This window comes from Apodemus sylvaticus, chromosome 2 (genome assembly GCF_947179515.1).
Source record: "Apodemus sylvaticus chromosome 2, mApoSyl1.1, whole genome shotgun sequence".
In the NCBI taxonomy this organism is placed as follows: Eukaryota; Metazoa; Chordata; class Mammalia; order Rodentia; family Muridae; genus Apodemus; species Apodemus sylvaticus.
The window spans coordinates 156,728,878-156,749,438 of NC_067473.1; the positions used below are offsets into that span (position 1 = coordinate 156,728,878).

Below are 20,561 nucleotides of genomic sequence, written 5' to 3' on the forward strand. Positions count from 1 at the left end.
TATTTATAATAGCCAGAATCTGGAAAGAACCCAGATGTCCCTCAACAGAGAAATGGATATAGAAAATATAGTATATATGCACAATGGAGTACTATTCAGCAGTGGAGGAGAGTCCCTGTTTCTCCACATTCTGTCCAGAACCTGCTGTCTGCTGAGTTTTTGATCTTAGCCATTCTGACTGTTGTGAGGTGAAATCTCAGGGTTGTTTTGATTTGCATTTCCCTGATGACTGAGGATGTAGAACATTTCTTTTGGTGGTTCTCAGCCATTCTATACTCCTCAGTTGAAAATTCTTTATTTAGCTCTGCCCCCCCCCCATTTTTTAATAGGCTTATTTGGTTCTCTGTAGTCTAACTTCTTGAGTTCTTTGTATATATTAGATATTAGCCCTCTGTCAGATGTAAGGTTGGTAAAGACCTTTTATCAATTTGTTGGTTGCTATTTTGTCTCATTGACAGTATCCTTTGTCTTACAGAAACTTTGCAATTTTATGAGGCCCCATTTATCAATTCTTTATCTTAGAGCCTAAACTATTACTGTTCTGTTAAGGAAAATTTCCCCTGTGCCCATGTGTTCAAGGTTCGGCCCCAGTTCCTTTTCTGTTAGTTTCACTGTGTCTGGTTTTATGTGGAGGTCCTTGATCCACTTGGGCTTGAACATTGTACAAGGTGATTAGAATGGATCGATTTGCATTCTTTTGCATGCTAGCCTCCAGTTGAGCTAGCACCATTTGTTGAAAAAGCAATATTTTTCAATTGGATGGTTTTAGCTCATTTTTCAAAGATCAAGAAAACATATGTATGTGGTGGGTTCATTTCTGGGTCTTCAATTCTATTCCATTGATCTACTTGCCTGTCACTGTACCAATACCATGCAGTTTTTATATGCTTGAATACTATTTTTCTGTATTACTGCTTGAGCTATGGGATACTGATTCCTCCAGAAGTTTTTTTACTGTTGGGAATGGTTTTTGCTCTCCTGGGTTTTTTCTTATTCAAGATGTATTTGAGAATTGCTCTTTCTAACTCTGTGAAGAATTGAGTTGGGATTTTGATGGGGATTGCATTGAATCTGTATATTGCTTTTGGCAAGATGGCCATTTTTACTTATTAATTCTGCCAGTACACAAGCATGGGAGATCTTTCCATTTTCTAAGGTCTTCTTTGATTTCTTTCTTTAGAGACTTGAAGTTCTTGTCATATAGATCTTTCACTTGTTTGGTTAGAGTCACCCCTAGATATTTTATATTGTTTGTAACTATTTTGAAGGGAGTCATTTCCCCAATTTCTTTCTCACCCCATTTATCCTTTAAGTATAGGAAGGCTACTCATTTGCTTGAGTTGATTTTATATCCAACCACTTTGCTGAAATTGTTAACAGCTGTAGGAATTCTCTAATGGAGTTTTCTGGGTCAATTAAGTATACTATATCAGCTTCAAATAGTGAAAACTTGATTTTCTCCTTTCCTACTTGTAACCCTTTGACTTCCCTTTGTTGTCTAATTGCTCTAGCTAGACCTTCAAGTACTATATTGAATAGATATGGAGAGAGAGGACAGCCTAGTCTATTCCCTGATTTTAGTGGGATTGCTTCAAATTTCTCTCCATTTAAGTTGGCTATTGGTTCGCTGAATTTTGTTTTTACTCTGTGTAGATATAGGCTTTGGAATCTGGATCTTTTCAAATCTCTTAGCATGAAAGGATGCTGAATTTTGTCAAATGTTTTTTTCAGCATCTAATTAAATGACCTTTGTTTTTTTTCACTGAATTTGCTTATGTAGTGGATTGCATTGATGGATTTCCTTAAATTGAACCATCCCTGCATCCCTGGTATAAAGCCTACTTGATCATGGTGAATGTGATGTGTTCTTGGATTCCATTGGCAAGAATTTTATTGGGTTTTTTTGCATTGATATTCATAAGGGAAATTGGACTGACGTTCTCTTTCTTTGTTGGATCTTTGTGTGGATTTGGTATCAGCATAATTCATCTTTTGGGATCTCTGAGTACTCGGTTATACAGTGACCTGATATTGACTTACCACACCAGGGAATGCATAATGAAAGCTCCCAGAGGAATCAAATTATTTCAAAAGGAAACTTTTATTTCATACAGGATATACTTATTTAATCATAAACAAATATTTATGGAGTTTCTACAATTCACCATAGAAACTGGTCCCTGGGTCCCAGTATCCCAGTGTCCCAGGGTTCCAGAAAAGGGCTGCTGTATCTGCCATCAATGTCACTCTGATACACTATTTTTGGCAGTTGCTCTCACTTGACAAGTCTGTATTTTGTCTCAGCTGCCTCTAGGGTTTATGACCTGAGCAACATATATGGTCTCTTGGAAGTCAAATTTCTGTATAAAAACCATTGCTAATATTAATATTTATTGTAATCATGACATAAGGTAATGCTCTATAATGCATCTCAAAGTTTAGGGTATACAGAGAACAATAAATGTATACAGTATACAGAGAGCACTAACCTTACTCATTAATACTGCTCTAGCTATTATACAATCAGTAGTGAAAAGCAGGGATAAAAAGAAAAGAAACTTAAACTCAAAGCAGAAGTGCAGAAGACAAAGCTAGACCAGATACAGGAGAACACTCCTGTGGTCATAGTCACCCAGAAGGCTCAGCCTGGAGAATTGCTGGATCCAAGGAGTTTGAGATCAATACACACAGCATAGCAAATAAAACTAACAGATAAACATCAGTAACGAAAATGACTGGGTTGAGATCAAAGTTTTTGTTTGTTTTGGGGTTGTTTCCAAGACAGGGTTTCTCTGTTTATCCCTGGCTGTCCTGGAACTCACTCTGTGGATCTGGATTGCTTTGAACTCAGAGATCCACATACTGAGAGTTGGCATTAAGAAATTCACCACCACCACCCAGAATTAACTTTTTTTTAAAGTACTGAGAGTCAGCAACATGAATATAACTGTGTCTTCAGGTCTTGTGTTATCACCACTATCTTGTGGTGCATCTTTTCCACATTCAGAACCATTTTATAAATACCTGTTTCATTTGTAATCTCTCCAGCTGGACATGGGTCACAATCATAACAACAAAATGTATTCCCATAGCCTTGTATTTTCCTAAATCCAGGTAGACAACTTCGGTTGCAATGAGCAAAAGGAGTCTGTATAGGAGACATGAGAGGAGATCAGGCGGTCAGCTCATGACATTCAATATTAGCTTCGAGATTGTAAATTTCAGCAGGACATCTGTGTACTGTAATAAAGAAGAACTACCACAATTTTAGAGAATGTGAAGCCAAATTGCCTGTTTCTCCGTTCCTCTAATTCTCTTTTTGAACTGTTGCTTTATTTTATTTCATTGTTTGATTGATTTTCTTGCTTTCATTTATTTCATTTTATTTAATTGATGTATTTTGATCATGTCCTTTCCTTTCCTCATTTCTGTCCAGGTTCTCTCCCTCTCTAAACCTGCCCAAATTTGAGTTCTTTCTCAAAAGAATAGACGGAAGTCCCCAAAACTCAACTAAGCATCAAAATCTTGAAAATAAAATACAACATCACATAAAGCAAAAGAAATAAAAACAAACCTGTAACCAAATAAAAGTATACATGTATTGTGGATTCCCTTCTTGTGCTGACCAACTACTCCTGGATATGAGACCTGCCTTGGGGTGGTTGATGTACCCAGTGTTTTGCATTAGATAAAACTTATCAAGTCTCTTGAGGATCATAATGTTCCACATTACTACATATCACCTATTTTTATCACATCACAGAAATGATCATTGTGAACAGTTACAGCAATAAGGCTATGAGTGTGCCTATAATTTTACATTGAAATACAGAAATATCTGTCACAGGATATTGATTCACACTGTGAAACGTATGATCATGATATTTACTGAAAAATCTTTTTCTAGTTGTGGCATGGCTCAATCCCAGAATATATCCTTAATCCCAACAAAGAAGGGAGAGTTAGTTTGTAGAATAAAGCACCCATGTTTAAAATTATCTTCCAATTGATGGACAGGTACAGTGACAAATCAGAGAAGGATTTGACAGAATGAGTCAGAGATAGGAAACACCAAACTCTCTTTAGAATAGACAGGAAAGAATAGCAATTGACTAGGGTGCTAGCTTCTACAATCAGGTACTGAGGTAGGACACAGGGACAGATGAAGGACAAAGGATGAAGACCTTTGACCATTAACACTTTCTTACTGTTCTGGGGCCCAGAAACTGATGGCTTCTGGATATTTAATTCTCTCTATTCTGGTGGTAGAAGCTGATGGCTTTGGACAATTAACTTGGTTTTGCTTTTCCTGGGACAAAAGCTGATGTCTTCTTGCAATTGACTCCTGATGCAGTAGGATTTGATTATGAAAAGAAACTTAGTTATTTGAACTCATTAGACATTGACTCAGGGACCTCTTGTTAATCAAGCAAGAGGCTCAAATTTGTAGAACTCTTCCATAGCCCATGGAAGGAAAGAAGGAAAGAAAGAAAGGAAGAAAGAAAGAAAGAAAGAAAGAAAGAAAGAAAGAAAGAAAGAAAGAAAGAAAGAAAGAAAGAAAGAAAGAAAGAAAGAAAGAACAGGGAGAGAGGGGAAGAGGGGTGAGGTAAGGAAGAAAGGAAAAAGAAGGAAGGAAGGAAGGAAGGAAGGAAGGAAGGAAGGAAGGAAGGAAAGAAAGAAGCAAGGAAGGAAGTAGGGAGGGAAAAGGAAAATGAAAAGGGATGAAGGAAGGAATTAAGAAAGGTAGGAAGAAAAGAAAAGAAAGAAGGAATGGAAGAAAAGAAAAGAGATTAAGAAAGTCAAAGTAAGGGGCACAGACAAAAAAACAGTGGACAAAGCGGAAAGAGGCTGCTCCAAGTCTTTATTATTGCTTCCAGTTTTTTATAGCTTTTTTGATACAAAAACCTATGTAAAAAATATTACTTCATACACACAATATTAAAAAGGGGGAATTAAAGCAAAAAGGATATTATAAATTCAAAGCAGTGTTTAATTGTAGCAGTTCATTATAAGTTTAAAGCAACAGTTTCATATGGCCTTGCTTTTCCACAGTAAACACTTATAGGGTACTTCTTAGACTTATCATTGAATAAATGTTTTCTCATTGCTCATTACATTTTCCAATCTGTTTTTTCCCTAGCACAATTAATCCAAGAAACATGAAGTTATAAAGAGCTCTATTTGCAACTTTTATTTTATAGGGCCCTTGACAATACTTGTATCAATATAGGAGCTATTTAAAATCATGATCAGCAATTAGAAAATCATCAATTCATCAAAATAGCCTTATTACATGAAAGTATATCTTCATATTGATTCTGAAGTAAATGTACCCAACAGAATGAATAAATACATAGTAAATTAAGTTACACAATACAGAGTGGAAAGAGGAGCAATATCTCAGTCAAAGTCTCTGGGGTCTTTGCCTCTCAGAGTGAGTCCATTACAACTCCTCAAAAATGTGGACTATCTCCAGAAATTTTACTCACTTGTCATAGCATTTCCTAGATGACTTCTGTTAGAAACATAAAGTAATAGTGCATGAGGGTTGGGGGTCAATGAATTTTACCTGCACAGTTGTACAGAGAGGGGTTGTAGAGAGTACAAGCTAGACACAGATAATGAGAGATCCAGGAGAACTTGAGAAGGAGCCAAAAGATTAGAATATATTGACAAACTTAGTATGAAGCAAAGCAAAGCAAATTCAATCAGAAACTGAGAGAAGTCAGCTTGAAACAATCAGCTTAAAGAAGACATTGAGCCAGAATACCTGAATTGAACCAGCCAGCCAGAACTCAGAAAGAGGTAGAGATGAGGAGCTTCTTCAGCATTAAGTCTCAAAAGCTGTAAATATTCTAGAACTAGAATAGACTATAGGAGTCTAGAAGCATCCTGAAGTAGGATTAGGATAGCAGTAAGCCTCAGAGATGATAATTAACTTCATAAAAATCAAAGTTACATTTGTAAATCCTTATTTGGGGAGACTGCTTTCATCCATATGTGTTTATTTTATTTGTTTAGTGAAGGCAGTTACTTCCACTAAAGTCTTGACCACTATTATCCATCCAAATAACTGTCCAAGATGTTTCCTTTTTCTTTTTTTTTTTATTTTCTAGGTAAGCCATGGATGTATCTGATCATTGCAAGAATGAAACCATCAGAAGAATTAATCCGAAATGAATCAGTAATTCTTACAGTGATTCTTGGGCAGAAAGTTCTGGTATTCAGCATTAGAAAGGACAAAATAAGGGAACTCTCAGACTGATGGCAATCAACATTCCCTTAACCCTGTTCTCTGAGGAATGCCACAATGAGCACTGTACATAGTGCTTGTGGGACCATGGTGTGTGTGTCTTGGTTCAGCAAGGCCACTCTGGGACTCAACTCCATAATCCTGTGGCCATCCATCACATGTGGCATGCCCCATTCCTGTGTGCTGGACTCCACCTCTGCAGTTACCTGGCTACAGCCAGGCTTTCCCTGCCCCTCGGTTACCTAGCAAATTCTAGGTTAACTCAGCTTATTATAAGTGCATACTTCCTGCCTCTCCTAGTTGTCTTTTATAGTACTCCCTTCTAACTCTGTCTTTGTCTCTGTCTCTCTGTCTCTCTCGTCTCTTTCACTCTTATTTTCTCTTTCATATGGTCATGGAGATCAATCATCTCTCTATCTTCTCTTTCTTCTTTTCTCCTTTTATTATTTTTTAATAATAAAACAAAAAACTATGAACTTTCTCTTTTATTAAACCTGCCTTGTAAAAGCACAGAGCAAGCCTCAGCATTCCCAGCTGCCATGGGAAAGGATCAAAGCCAGCCTCCTCTCAGTCTGCCTAGCCCCCTCACAGCTAAGCAGCTTCACCCATAACAGGTACTCAGAGCAGTGTGAAAAGCCATGCGCACTAGCCCTGCAGCTCCTGTCCTGGGGGCCTTCAGTGTGTTTGGTCCTGCTGGTTTTCCTATCCACTCAGGATCTGAATGGCAGAGCTCTCCTATGAAAGACCTGCTACGACCATCTACTGCACACTCCACTCTTTTTTGTTTTTCCCACAAGTGCTGGCTTTAAAGATACTCACCTGTACATCAACATTTATAAGTTTCTCATTTATGTAAAAATGCTGAACACTGTGAGATTCAAACACAAACTCGCCAACTTTCACTTGAGCTTTTGTACCACTCTGCAGAGACTGGTAATTAAAGATGTCAAGTTTGGTTGCTGAAACTTCCTGGTTCACATTGTCCTCCTCATTGATGCTTCTCCAAAGTTGGCCTTTTTGTAAAAATTGATGGAGCTAAAAGAGAAAATAACTGTCAGAAATTCCAGTATAACTCACTAGGTTGCAAATAAACCTGGTTACTATAACTGCCCTCTCTTTTACTCACTGTATGTTCCAGTTGCTTTGGTTTTTGTTTCATTTATCACACATTTATCATAACGCTAGTATATATAGGGCTATACGAACACATTAACATTGTTATATGCTTTTCACCAGCTCTATCACCACTATTCAGACATGAAAAACTATGAAAAATAAAAACAGTTTGAATGAGGTGCTTTAAACTTTTGCATAAGGGTTTTCAGAAAAAACACATTTTTTCACCACTCTACATAACTCAAGAAAGTTCAAATAAAATACCATTTTCAGATTTTAAAATATGAAATTTGTAAATAAGGAATGTAGCAAAAGAAGAACATCTGTGGTACAGAAATGTGTAGGAACATGTGATGGAGTGTTGCAATGGTGGATGGGAGTCAGAGCGAATAGTGTAGGGTAAGTTAACAAAACTTGAAGATTATGAAAAAGTCATATATAGCTACAACTTAAACTAGTTACGAAGAAAAGGGCAATTTAAAAAGAACTTAGAGAGGTACTATAGTTTATTATATATAAAATATCCTTGTGGCAGTTAAGAAGCACCCAAAAGACACCAAGGCAATGCAGGTTATGATCATTTCCTTTGGTTTCATATAAGAACCAGATGGTAAGATCCTACTGCTAAAGACACCACAAACCTTTGCTGCAGGACACAGCAGTGAGGCTAGAATTAATGTGAAAAAATTCTCCCTGTTGTCTATTCTGCTTTTCTGTCTTTTTGGCACGTTTCACTCTGGCAGAAGCAAATCAAAACAAACCTGAGATTTCACCTCACACCAGTTGGAATGACTAAGATCAAAAACTCAGGAGAAAACAGTTGCTGGTGAGGATGTGGAGAAAGAGAGACACTCCTCCACTGCTAGTGGGGTTGCAAGCTGGTACTACCACACTGGAAATCAGTCTGGCGGCTCCACAGAAAACTGGGAATGATACTTCAGAAGGACCATGGTATACCACGTCTGGGTATATACCCAGAGGATTCCTCAGCATATAATAAGAATACATGCTCCACTATGTTCATAGCAATCTTATTTATAATAGCCAGAAGCTGGAAAGAACCAAGATGTCCCTCAACAGAGGAATAAATACAGAAAATGTGTGTGTGTGTGTATGTGTATGTGTGTGTGTGTGTGTGTGTGTGTATACACACACACACACACACACACACACACACACACACAATGGAGTACTATTCAGCCATTAGAAACAATGACTTCATGAAATTCTTAGACAAATGGATGGAACTGGAGAACATCATCCTAAGTGAGGTAACCCAGTCTCAAAAGAACACTCATGGTATGCTCTCACTGATAAACAGATATTAACCTAGAAGCTTGGAGTACCCAAGACACAATTCACATATCAAACGACGAGCAAGAAAAAGAAAGGACTGCCCCCCTGTCCTGGAAAGGCTCAGTGCAGTAGTATAGGGGAATATCAGGACAGGGAAGGGGTGGATTGAGGAACAGGGGGAAGTAAGAGGGCCTATTGGTCTTTTGTGGTAGGGGGATCCAAGAAAGGGAAAAATCACTTGAAATGTAAATAAATATATCCAATTTAAAAAAAAGAAAAAGAAAATTCTGACATGATACACATTATTAAAAAGATTAATAGTGAATTTAAGGTGAGTTCACTAAATTCATGAATTTAAAACAGAAACAAATTAGCATAAAACACTACCCTCAACCAGACAAATAAAAATCTGTCCCGACTTGAATGTGTGCTAGTTGACATGAAATCCACAGGGAGAGTCAGTGTCCCTGACACAAAACATGCAGGAAATATGGGGCACTGAGAAAGAACAAATATAAAAGAAATACAAATCAATATAATGGGTATAGAACAAGGAGAATATCCTAGTTCAAAGGACCATATTTAACACACTCTAAAAAGGAAAAAATACCTAATTCCTTTAAAAATGCCTATAAAGGTACAAGATGTATTTAGAACACAAAATAGATTGGATCAGAAAATAAACTCACTTTGCTATACAGCAATCAGAACACTGAACCTATAGAACATAGAAAGAAAAATAAATGCTTCAAGGAGAAAAGGCCGAGTAACATATACAGGTAGACGTATTCAAATTACACAAATATCTCAGTGGAGACACTAAAGGCCAGAAAGGTCTAGACAATTACATAGTAGTCTCTAAGATACCACAGCAAAACTTTCAATCACCATTGATGGAGAAAACAAGATATTCTGTGATAAATACAAATTTAAACAATATGTGTCCACAAATTGATTTCTACAGATTGTGCTAAAATGAAAACTCCAACCCTAGGATGTAAAATACACCAATGAAAACATAAGAAATACATAACCTCACAGCAGAAAAACCAAAAGAGGGAAGAATGCAGAAAAGCAAACACACATACACTCATACTCACATTCCACCACTTCTGGCCAGATAAAAACAAAAAGCCACATTGATATTTCTCAATATCAACGGACTCAATTCCTCAATAGAAAGACACAGGCTAACAGAATGGATCTGAAAACGAGATCCAATCTTTCAAAGCACATATGAAACACATCTCAAAATCAAGATAGTTGCTACCTGTGAGTAAAGGGTTGGGGAAAAGTTTTCTAAGCAAATGGACCTAAAAGTCAAGGTAGAATAGATATTCTAACACCTGACAAAATAGACTTCAAATGAAAATTACTCAAAAGTGATGGGAAAGAACATTCATACTCATGAAATGACAAATCCACCAATATGACATCCCAATTCTCAACAACTATACCACAAACATCTAAACCCAAGTCTGTTAAAAGAACACCAGGAAATCTCAAATCACAATGAATTCATGAAATTCTTAGGCAAATGGTTGGATCTGGAAAATATCATCCTAAGTGAGGTAAGCCAACCACAAAAGAACACACATAGAATACAGTCACTGATATGTGGATATTAGCTCAGAAACTCAGAATACCCAAGACACAATTCACACATCAAATGACTCCCAAGAAAAAGGAAGGAGATGTCTTAGATCCTGAAAATGCTCGTTCCAGCATTGTAGGGGAGTACCAGTACAGAGAAGTAGGAGGGGGTTTTAGGAGAATGGGCAGAGGGAATAGGGCTTAAGGAACTTATGGGGTTGGGGAAAATGGAAAAGGGAAAATATTTGGAAAGTAAACAGAGAATACAGAAAAATAAAATTAAAATAATAAAAAACCTCAAATCACACATTGATCTCACATATTGATAGTGGGAGACTATAATATACCACTATCATTAATGCATGAGTCAGTGAGACAAAAGCTCAATAAATACTGGAGATAAGAGATGTTATTAATAAATTGGACCTTACACAGTAAATTAGCCGAAGGAGATAAAAGGATGCAAACAAGAACATAAAAACTCGAAATGATACCCTTCACAATAGCCACAAACTATTTAAAGTATCTTGGTGTAAGTCTAACCAAACAAGTGAAAGATCTGTGTTACAAGAACTTCCTGTCTCTGAAGAAGGAAATTGAAGAAGACCTCAGAAAATGGAAAAAAATCTCCCATGGTCATGGATTGGCAGGATTAATATAGTTAAAATGGCCATATTGCCAAAAGCAAAATACAGATTCAATGTAATCCCCATTAAAATCCTAACTCAGTTCTTCATAGAGTTAGAAAGAGTAATTCTCAAACTCATCTGGAATAATAAAAACCCAGGATGGCTAAAACTATTCTCAACAGTAAAAGAACTTCTGGGGGGAATCAGTATCCTGGACTTCAAGCAATACTACAGAGCAATAGTGTTAAAAAACTGCATGGTATTGGTACATTGAAAGGCACGTGTCTCAATTGAATAGGATTGAAGACCCAGAAATGAACCAACACACCTATGGTCACTTGATCTTCAACAAAGGAGCTGAAAATGTCCAGTGGAAAAAAGATAGCCTTTTTTAAAAATGGCGCTGTTTCAATTGGAGGTCGGCATGCCAAAGAATGCGAATTGATCCATCCTTATCTCCTTGTACTAAGCTCAACTCCAAGTGGATCAAGGACCTACACATAAAGCCAGACACACTGAAACTAATAGAAAAGAAACTGTGGAAGACCCTTGAGGACATGGTCACAGGAGAAAATTTCCTCAACAGAACACCAATAGCTTGTGCCCTAAGATCATGAATTGCCAAATGGGACTTCATAAAACTACACAGTTTCTGTAAGGCAAAGGACACTGTCAAAAGGATAAAACAGCAAAAGCAAATTGGGATAAGATCTTTACCAACACTACATCTGACATTGGGCTGATATCCAAGATATACAAAGAACTCAAGAAGGTAGACTCCAGAGAGCCAAATATCCCCCTTTAAAAATGGAGTACAGAGCTAAACAAAGAATTTTCACCTAAGAAATATCGAGTGGCTAAGCACCTAAATAAATGTTCAACATCCTTAATCATCTGGAAAATGCAAATCAAAACAACCCTGAGATTTCATGTCACACGTGTCAGAATGGCTAAGATCAAAAACTCAGGAGAAACAGGTGCTAGAGTGGATGTGGAGAAAGAGGAACACTCATCCACTACTGGTGGGATTGTAAGATGGTACAACCATTCTGGATATCAGTCTGGCGGCTCCTCAGAAAACTGTGCATGACACTTCCTGAGGACCCTGCTATACCCCTCCTAGGCATACACTCAGAGGATTCCCCAGCATGCAATAAGGACACATGCTCCAATATGTTCATAGCAGCCTTATTTATAATAGCCAGAACCTGGAAAGAACCCAGATGTCCCTCAATGGAGCAATGGATACAGAAAATATGGTATATTTACACAAGGGAATACTACCCAGCAATCAAAAACAGTGAATTCATGGAATTCTTAGGCAAATGGTTGAACTGGAAAATACCATACTAAGTGAGGTAACTCATTCACAAAAGAACACACATGGAATGCAGTCACTGATAAGTGGATATTAGTCCAGAAGCTCTGAACACCCAATACACAACTCACATATCAAATCATTCCCAAGAAGAAGGAAGGAGATGGCCTGGTCCTAGAAAGACTTGATGCAGCATTGTAGAGGATTGCCAAGACAGAGAAGGGAGAGGGGATTGATTCTTCAACTGGTAGAGAGAAGATGGCTTTGAAACTTAGAGGGAGGTGGAAACAAGGAAAGGGAGAATAATTTGGAAAGTAAACAAAGAATATAAAAAAGAAAGAATGAAAGAAAGAATTAAAGATAGAAAGAAAGGGAGAGAAAGAGAAAGAAAGAAAAGAAAAGAAAAGAAAAGCAGTGTGCCTGGATAAAAGAGTAACTCAAAGAAATAATTAGTAGCCTTCCTACATACAAATGACAGACTGAGAAAAAAATCAGGGAAACAACACTCTACACAATAACCACAAAATATAAAGTACTTTGGAGTAGCCAAATCAAGGAAGCAAAAGACTAGTATGAAAAAAGTTCAAGTCTTTGAAAGAAATTGAGGAATATATCAGATGACGGAAATATATCACATGCTCATGGATCAGTAGAATAACATAATAAACAGTAAAAGAAATTCCAGAAGTAACACCATCCCTAATTATAAAGTGTACCACAGTGCTATAGTAATGAATACCACAAAATAGTCTCTAAGAAACAGACATTGTGAGCAATGGAATCAAATTTTAAACCCAGACATAAATCCATACATGAATGGACACCTTATTTTTTTATAAAGAATCCATAAACACACAATTGAAAAAGGATAGCATATTTGAAAATGGTGCTGATCTAACTGGCTATCTAAATGTTGAAGAATACTACTAGATCCATATTAGCCCTTTTCAAAAATTAAGGCTAGATGATGATCACAACATTAAAACACACTTGATGGAACACTGAACTTTATGGAAGATAAATAAGGACTAGCATTGAAAATATTTATAAATTCTTATAATGTGAATGGCAATTGTGTTGCCGAAAAAACTTTTTAAATGAGAAAATTTACATGCTCATAGCTGCTAGAAACCAATCCTTGATGGAAGAAAAAGTAGTGAACATAATAACCCTGGATTATCAGAAGGAGGTATATTAGCCAATGGAGGTTAGGAAGTGGCCCAACGATTGAGATATTTTAAGCATATTAAATTATAAAGGCTTTGTGTGTGTCTTTCATTTGAGAACCCAGAGCTTTAGGGAAGGTAGTGTGGAATGTGCTGTGAAAAATTACTTAATTATTTAATTACACACATCCTAGCACAGGAGAAACTTTCTAAATCGAACACAGATAAGACCTCATGACAGCAAAAAGCTTCTGAGAGGCAAAGGACAACATCAATAAGACAAAATGGCAGTCATCAGAATGGAAAAGCATTTTTTTTTACCAACTCTAAATCTGACAGAGATATAATACACAAAATATATAAAGAATTGAAAACCCAAGGCATCAACAAAGCACCAACCTAATTTGTAAGATTAGGTATGGAGTTAAACAGAGAATTCTCAATGGGGTAAGAAATATATAAAATAATATTAAACATCCTTATTCATTAGGGAAATGCAGATCAAAACTACTTTGAGCTTGCCTTGTACACATGTCAATATGGCTAAAATCAGTGATAAAAATTAAAGCTCATGATGGCAAAAATATGGAGAAAGAGGAACACAATTACATTGATGCAGGGAGTCCAAATTTGTACAGCATCTTTAGAGATAATTTTGATGGATCCTCAGAAAATTGGGAATCTATCTACCTCATGTCCCATCTATACCGCTCTTGAGCATATACAAAAATGACACTACATCTTATCACAAGGACACTTGGTCAATTAGTTCTTAGTGTCTTGTTTAAAATATCAGGAAACTAGAAGCAAAGTAGATGTTTATCAATGGAAGAATGGATAAAGAGAATGTGGTATATTTACGTAATGGAATACTAATTGAAGAGGGTAAGAAACAAGGTGGGTTCTTGGGGATGGGGGTAGACCGGTCAAATGAATATACCTGGGAATGCAAAAGATTTGTTGGGCAGATGAGAGGGTATATGGAGATGGGAACAAGAAGGAAAAATTTGGGAAGGGCAGTACACAGGGAAAAGGTATGGACAGAGAGATAGAGAGAGATGAAATACTGGGGCAATTACAGTCAATGTCAAACCTAGTGAAATGGAACTTCCTGAAACCTATGAGGGTCACCTTAGTGAGAACTTAGTAATGGAGGATATGGAACCTGAACTGGCCATCTTCTGTAACCAGGCAATGTTTCCAGTTGTGCATGTGGGACACCAAACCATTCAACAAACCTTAAGCTCACAATCTGTCCTGAGAAGATGTACTGTGGCAATAGTGACTCAGAATGTGTGGGAATGGCCAACCAACGACTGGTTTAACTCGAGGCTCAGGACATGAGAGACAACCCATGAAAGACACTGCCTAGATTCTCAGTAATCTGAGGCTGTGTGGCTCAGAGACCTAAGGTAGAACCAAGTACAATAGACCACAACAGCAACAAGTCAAAAGAACAAAATTCTCTTGATATTCTGCTATAGTCAAAGAGCAGTGCCTATTTGAGTTTCCGTCAGATAGACTTCATCTTACAACCAAGGGGTGCCTGTACAGCCCAGACTGGCTTCATACTCATGATCCTTCTGCCTCAGCCTCCTGTAGGCTGGAGAACAGTCATAGATGATATTGTCTAGTCTCATAAAAGCTATGTATTTTTCTAGGGTCTGTTTATCAAAACAAAACAAACTTTAGGCATCAAATGTTCCTAAAATCCTTAAAATATGCCACAATTATATTTGTACAAATCTCCTCTGTTGTGTATTATCATTAATTCACAGAATATTAAAAGCAGTAATAAAGGATATTGTTTGTATTTGTTTAAACTAGGAATATCATTTTCTCAACAGCATTCACATATTGTTTTCTGATAGAAATGTTAGCTCAACTTTAAAGCCTATAACATGTTTTTTTCAAACTATTTCTTTATGCTACCTTATGCTACTGAATAAACATGAATACTTTGAGTAGGAGATAGTAGCACAAAGAAGCATGCTAGCATAAGAAATGTTTTTCTAACACTAACTATGTCAGATGATGAATCAAAATTCAGAAATTAAAAGCCAGGGCCTAATACTCTAGGAAAGCATAAACATAGCTATTTTACCTTCCATGGGAGAGGAGCCTGGAGCCCACCTTTATCGAATGAGTCTCCATTCGCACTGAGTGACAGCTCCTCATGAAGTGCCTGGGCAATGGCATGCACAGATGCATAGATTTTGTAGCTCAAAGGTGAGGTATCCATATCCCAAACATTCAGAGATCGTGTGCTCAGGCTGCTATTTTGCTCACATTGACTTAGTTTCCTGACTCCATGCTCATAAAAATGTGGACATTCAAATAAACTTGACCACACATCCTGGATAAAGATATCATGAGGGTATTTTCTAGGATGAACACTTCTTTGAAAATCCTTGAATCCAAGTATTTCATTCTTGTGAACAGAAAATAAGAAAGTTCCACGAAAATATTTATAAATTGGGTTTTGTTTAAAGGGTGATATGGTAGTATACCAATCAGAAGTTGTGATCCAGATATTACCAAAAATAGAACCGTAAATGAGGAGAGACACAAGCGGCCAAAAATCATGAGTATTACCAAATGCAATGACAACACGTGTCAATATGAGATGCCCTATTAATTGGTACCAGCCTATTTCACCAAAAAAAGGAAATACTGGACCCTTTTCTGCAAATGCAACACAAATTCCATGGTTGATCATCTCCTCTGTGATTTCCTTAATGAAGTGTTCCCCCCTCATATCATCCGGAACCAACAAACCAACCCAGAACCAAGTGAAGTATAGCAGCAGTTGAATAATTCCCTGGTAAAGAGCTTCAGTGTGAACAGGAAACTGGTAAGGAGACTGGAGCCACACTCTGGTCCCAAGACTAGCATCAAAAGGAGCATAGCTGATCTGAACAAAAAGAAAGTTACCTCATGAGTCAGGACAATTAGATTTATTCTCAAATGATTTTATTTACCTTTTCTGCTTATGCACCCTAGGAGAAATTGAACAGTTAAATAACGTTACTAAGTAATAACAATTTGTTACCTATGCTATTTACTCTTCACTGCATATACAAAATGTACTTTTTCCTTTGTCCTTTTATAGAACATATGAAAAAAGGCCACCGATTGTCCATCTCCTGATCTCCACTCAAGTAATACCAGTCAAACACAACCATTTACAAATCTGTCAGTTCAAAACTTTCATCTTCCTGATAATAGAAGTGGAGAAACATTAACACTAAAGGCCTGTTTACTTGATGTCACAAATCCAAAAAAAATTTTCAAAAGAACAAAAACAAACAAACAAACAAACGGAATCTGTGGAGCATTGTAAAATCCATTATTGAAGTTTCTAAGTCTTTTGTCTCTTTTAATCCATAGTCAAGTATCTTAAAATAAGCTTGCTTAGGTTAGGAAGATGGCTTTCTACCTCAGTGATTGTTATAAAATTTCTTCTAAAAGGACCTCCCGGTCACCCAATCATGTTGCAATCCTTCTTACCAGAAAATGTCAGTTGAGTTGTCTACACTGTCATTCCTATGGACTATCACCTTTGGGATAGGGAGCAGGCTAGAGCATTAATTACCTAATCTGCTATATGAAATTACTCACTTGCCTTAATCTAATGATGGCAAAAAAAAAAAAAAATACAAAACAAAACAAAACAAAACAAAACAAAAAAACAGTCCTTTCCTAAATAAGTGCTCTTTTATGAGTTCCAGGATTCTTTCTTTAGTCTGGGAATATATTTCCAAGGATTGGCCAATTCTATCAGTCAAACTTACTGAATCTTCTATCTCTCTCTCCATGGGTATCATTGTAGAGAGATATCCTGGTATCTATGGCTCAGACTGGAACTTGGTCTCCTTTCAACACAAACTTCCTAAAATATAATCTCCTAAAATCAGATGCCCACTAGGTCATGCCCTAAAACCACAGTTCATGACCTCGTCCTACGAACTGATTTCTCCCCAGGCATCTGAGTTTAGATGTTTAGTAAACATTTCACTTATTGGATCCATCATGATAATTGATTACAGACTCTCAATATATATGTTAATTAATTGGGAGAAAGGGATGGATGGGGAGAAGAAAAAGTAATACTGTATCCTTATTACATGCTGGGGAAACCTCTGGGTATTTGCCTAGGAGTGGTATAGCAGGGTACTCTGGAAGTGACATGCCCAGTTTTCTGAGGAACGGCCAGAATGACTTTCAGAGCGGTTGTACCAATTTCCAACACCACCAGCAGTGGAAGAGTGTTCCTCTTTCTCTGCATCCTGGCCAACAACTGCTGTCTCCTGAATTTTTAATCATAACCATTCTAATTGGTGTAAGGTGAAATCTCAGGGTTGTTTTGTTTTGCATTTCCCTAATGACTAATGAAGTTGAGCATTTTTTAAGATACTACTCCATCGTCCGAAGTTCTTCAGGTGAAAATTCTTTGTTTAGCTCTGTACCCCATTTTTATAGGGTTATTTGGTTTTCTGGGGTCTAACTTCTTGAGTTCTTTGTATATATTGGATATTAGCCCTCTATCTGATGTAGGGTTGGTGAAGATATTTTCCCAGTTTGTTGGTTGCCAATTTGTCCTTTTGATGGTGTTCTTTGCCTTACATAAACTTTGTAATTTTATGAGGTCCCATTTGTCAATTCTCAATCTTAGAGCATACACTATTGGTGTTCTGTTCAGGAACTTTCTCCCCCATACCGATGTTATCAAGGGTCTTCCCCAGTATCTTTTCTATTAGCTTCAGACTGTCTGGCTTTATGTGGAGGTCCTTGATCCATTTGGAGTTGAGCTTAGTACAAGGATATAAGGATGGGTCAATTCACATTCTTCTGCATGCTGACATCCAGTTGAACCAGCACCATTTGTTGAAAAGGCTATCTTTTTTCCATTGGATGTTTTCAGCCCCTTTGTCGAGGTTCAAGTGGCCAGAGGTATGTGGGTTCATTTCTGGATCTTCAATCCTGTTCCATCCATCTGCCAGCCTGTCAATGTACCAATACTATGCAGTTTTTAACACTATTGCTTTGTAGTATTACATGAGGTCAGGGATAATGATTCCCCCAGAATTTGAGAATAGTTTTAGGTATTCTGGGTTTTTTGTTATTCCAGAAGAATTTGAGAATTGCTCTTTCTAACTCTATGAAGAACTGAGTTCGGATTTTGAAGGGTTTTGCATTGAATCTGTATATTGCTTTTGGCAAAATGGCCATTTTAACTATATTAATCCTGCCAATCCATGAGCATGGGAGATTTTTCCATTTTTTTAGGTCTTCTTCCATTTCCTTTTGCAAAGTCTTGAAGTTCTTCTCATACAGGTCTTTCACATGTTTGGTAAGAGTCACCCCAAGGTACTTTATGCTGTTTGTGGCTATTGTGAAGGGTGTCATTTCCATAATTTCTTTATCAGTCTGCTTATCCTTTGAGTATAGGGAGGCTACTGATTTGCTTGAGTTGATTTTATAACCTGCCACTTTGCTGAAGCTGTTTATCAGTTGTAGGAATTCTCTAGTGGAGTTTTTTTGGTCACTTAGGTAGACTATCATAACTACAAATAATGATAGTTTGACTTCTTCCTTTCCAATTTCTATCCCTTTGACCTCCTATGTTGTCTAATTGCCCGAGCTAGTACCTCGAGTACAATATTGAAAAGATAAAAAGAAAGGGGGCAGCCCTATCTAGTCCCTGATTTTAGTGAGATTGTTCAAGTGTCTCTCCATTTAGTTTGATGATGGCTACAGGTTTGCTGTATATTGCTTTGACTATGTTTATGTATGGGCATTGCATTCCTGTTCTTTCCAAGACTTTAAGCATTAAAGAATGCTGATTTTTTTAATTGAATGCTTTTTCAGCATCCAATGAAATAACCATGTGGATTTTTTCTTTGAGTTTGTTTATGTAGTGGATTGCATTGATGGATTTCTGTATATTGAACCATCCCTGAATCCCTGGGATAAAGTCAACTTGATCATGGTGGATCATCATTTTTATGTGTTCTTGGTTTCAGTTGGCAAGAATTTTCTTCAGTATTTTTGCATCGATGTTCAAAAGGGAAATTTTGTAATTTATTTTATGGAGGGAAGGTTTAGTTCACTGTTTTGGTGTCTAGGGGCTAACCTCAACATCTAATTATAACTATAGTATCCAGTAGGCCAAATCAGAGCTTAGTAGACTAAAGAACTATGTATAAAGCTATACATGCATGAAGAGCTTATGAAAAATCCATTATATTGTATGTATTGTATGATATTATATATATATGTATATATACATATTGTATATATATATGTATATATACATATATATATAATATCATACATATGTATATATGTATATATACATATATATATATACTCATGATGCTGAAAGGTGGCTTCCTGGGTTTGAAGTGCTTGTTCTACAAGCAGAAGGGCCTGCAGTAGACTTTTCAGCATCCCCATAAAAAGTCACAGATGGCTGTGTGTGCTTATATCATAAAATGACAGGGTAGAGACAGGTAAATCCCTAGAGCTTTCTGACTAACCAGCTCAAAATCAAGCTTCTGATTCAGTTCTCTGATTTAAAACAACAGTGGATAAAATGATGAAGGAAGAATGTCAGGTGTCCTGACATGCCTACCTACACAGTCCTGACATACATCACATGTTCCACACATACCACACAAACACACATACACTCATGCACACTAACATGAGCACGCACACACACACACACACACACACACACACGGTCAAACACAAGCACACACGAATGCACACATACAAAAACACACTGAAAAGGAGAGACAGGGACAGAGACTGAGATAGAGAGAGAAAGGGGGAGAGGGAGACTCAGGGAGACACAACAAACAACTATGGAACCTCCTTGAGGCCATGATTCCTCAGTATTAGAAATTAAAAAGAGGAAGAAAATGGTATAAGTTACATATGTTGTATAGAGTAAACAATATTCACAATAAATCATAAACAAGGCTCACATAAGCATATACACACAATAAAAGAATCAATTCTGAATCTAAATAGAACTTAGCTGACAGGCATTTGATGGAGAAATTCTAAAATGTGGAGAAAAAAATGAAAGTAAAAACAGATAGCTAATTAAACCTGCTAAAAATTACTATACAAATAAATTTAAAGAAAACCCACCACAGACCAACCTTTGTAAATTTTCT

The 20,561-nt window shown here is 37.0% G+C and overlaps 1 protein-coding gene across 1 annotated transcript in view; it reads right to left on the bottom strand.

Annotated features, from left to right (window-relative positions):
* LOC127678094 (vomeronasal type-2 receptor 26-like) overlaps positions 1-20,561 on the bottom strand; it is a 42,070-nt gene that overhangs the window by 15,819 nt on the left and 5,690 nt on the right. Inside the window, exons 3-6 of the mRNA XM_052172900.1 lie at positions 15,476-16,285; positions 7,079-7,288; positions 4,295-4,309; positions 3,025-3,148 (exon numbers count right to left, since the gene is read on the bottom strand). Of these exons, the coding sequence (XP_052028860.1) occupies positions 3,025-3,148; positions 4,295-4,309; positions 7,079-7,288; positions 15,476-16,285 (1,159 nt within the window). The remainder of the gene's footprint in view (positions 1-3,024; positions 3,149-4,294; positions 4,310-7,078; positions 7,289-15,475; positions 16,286-20,561) is intronic.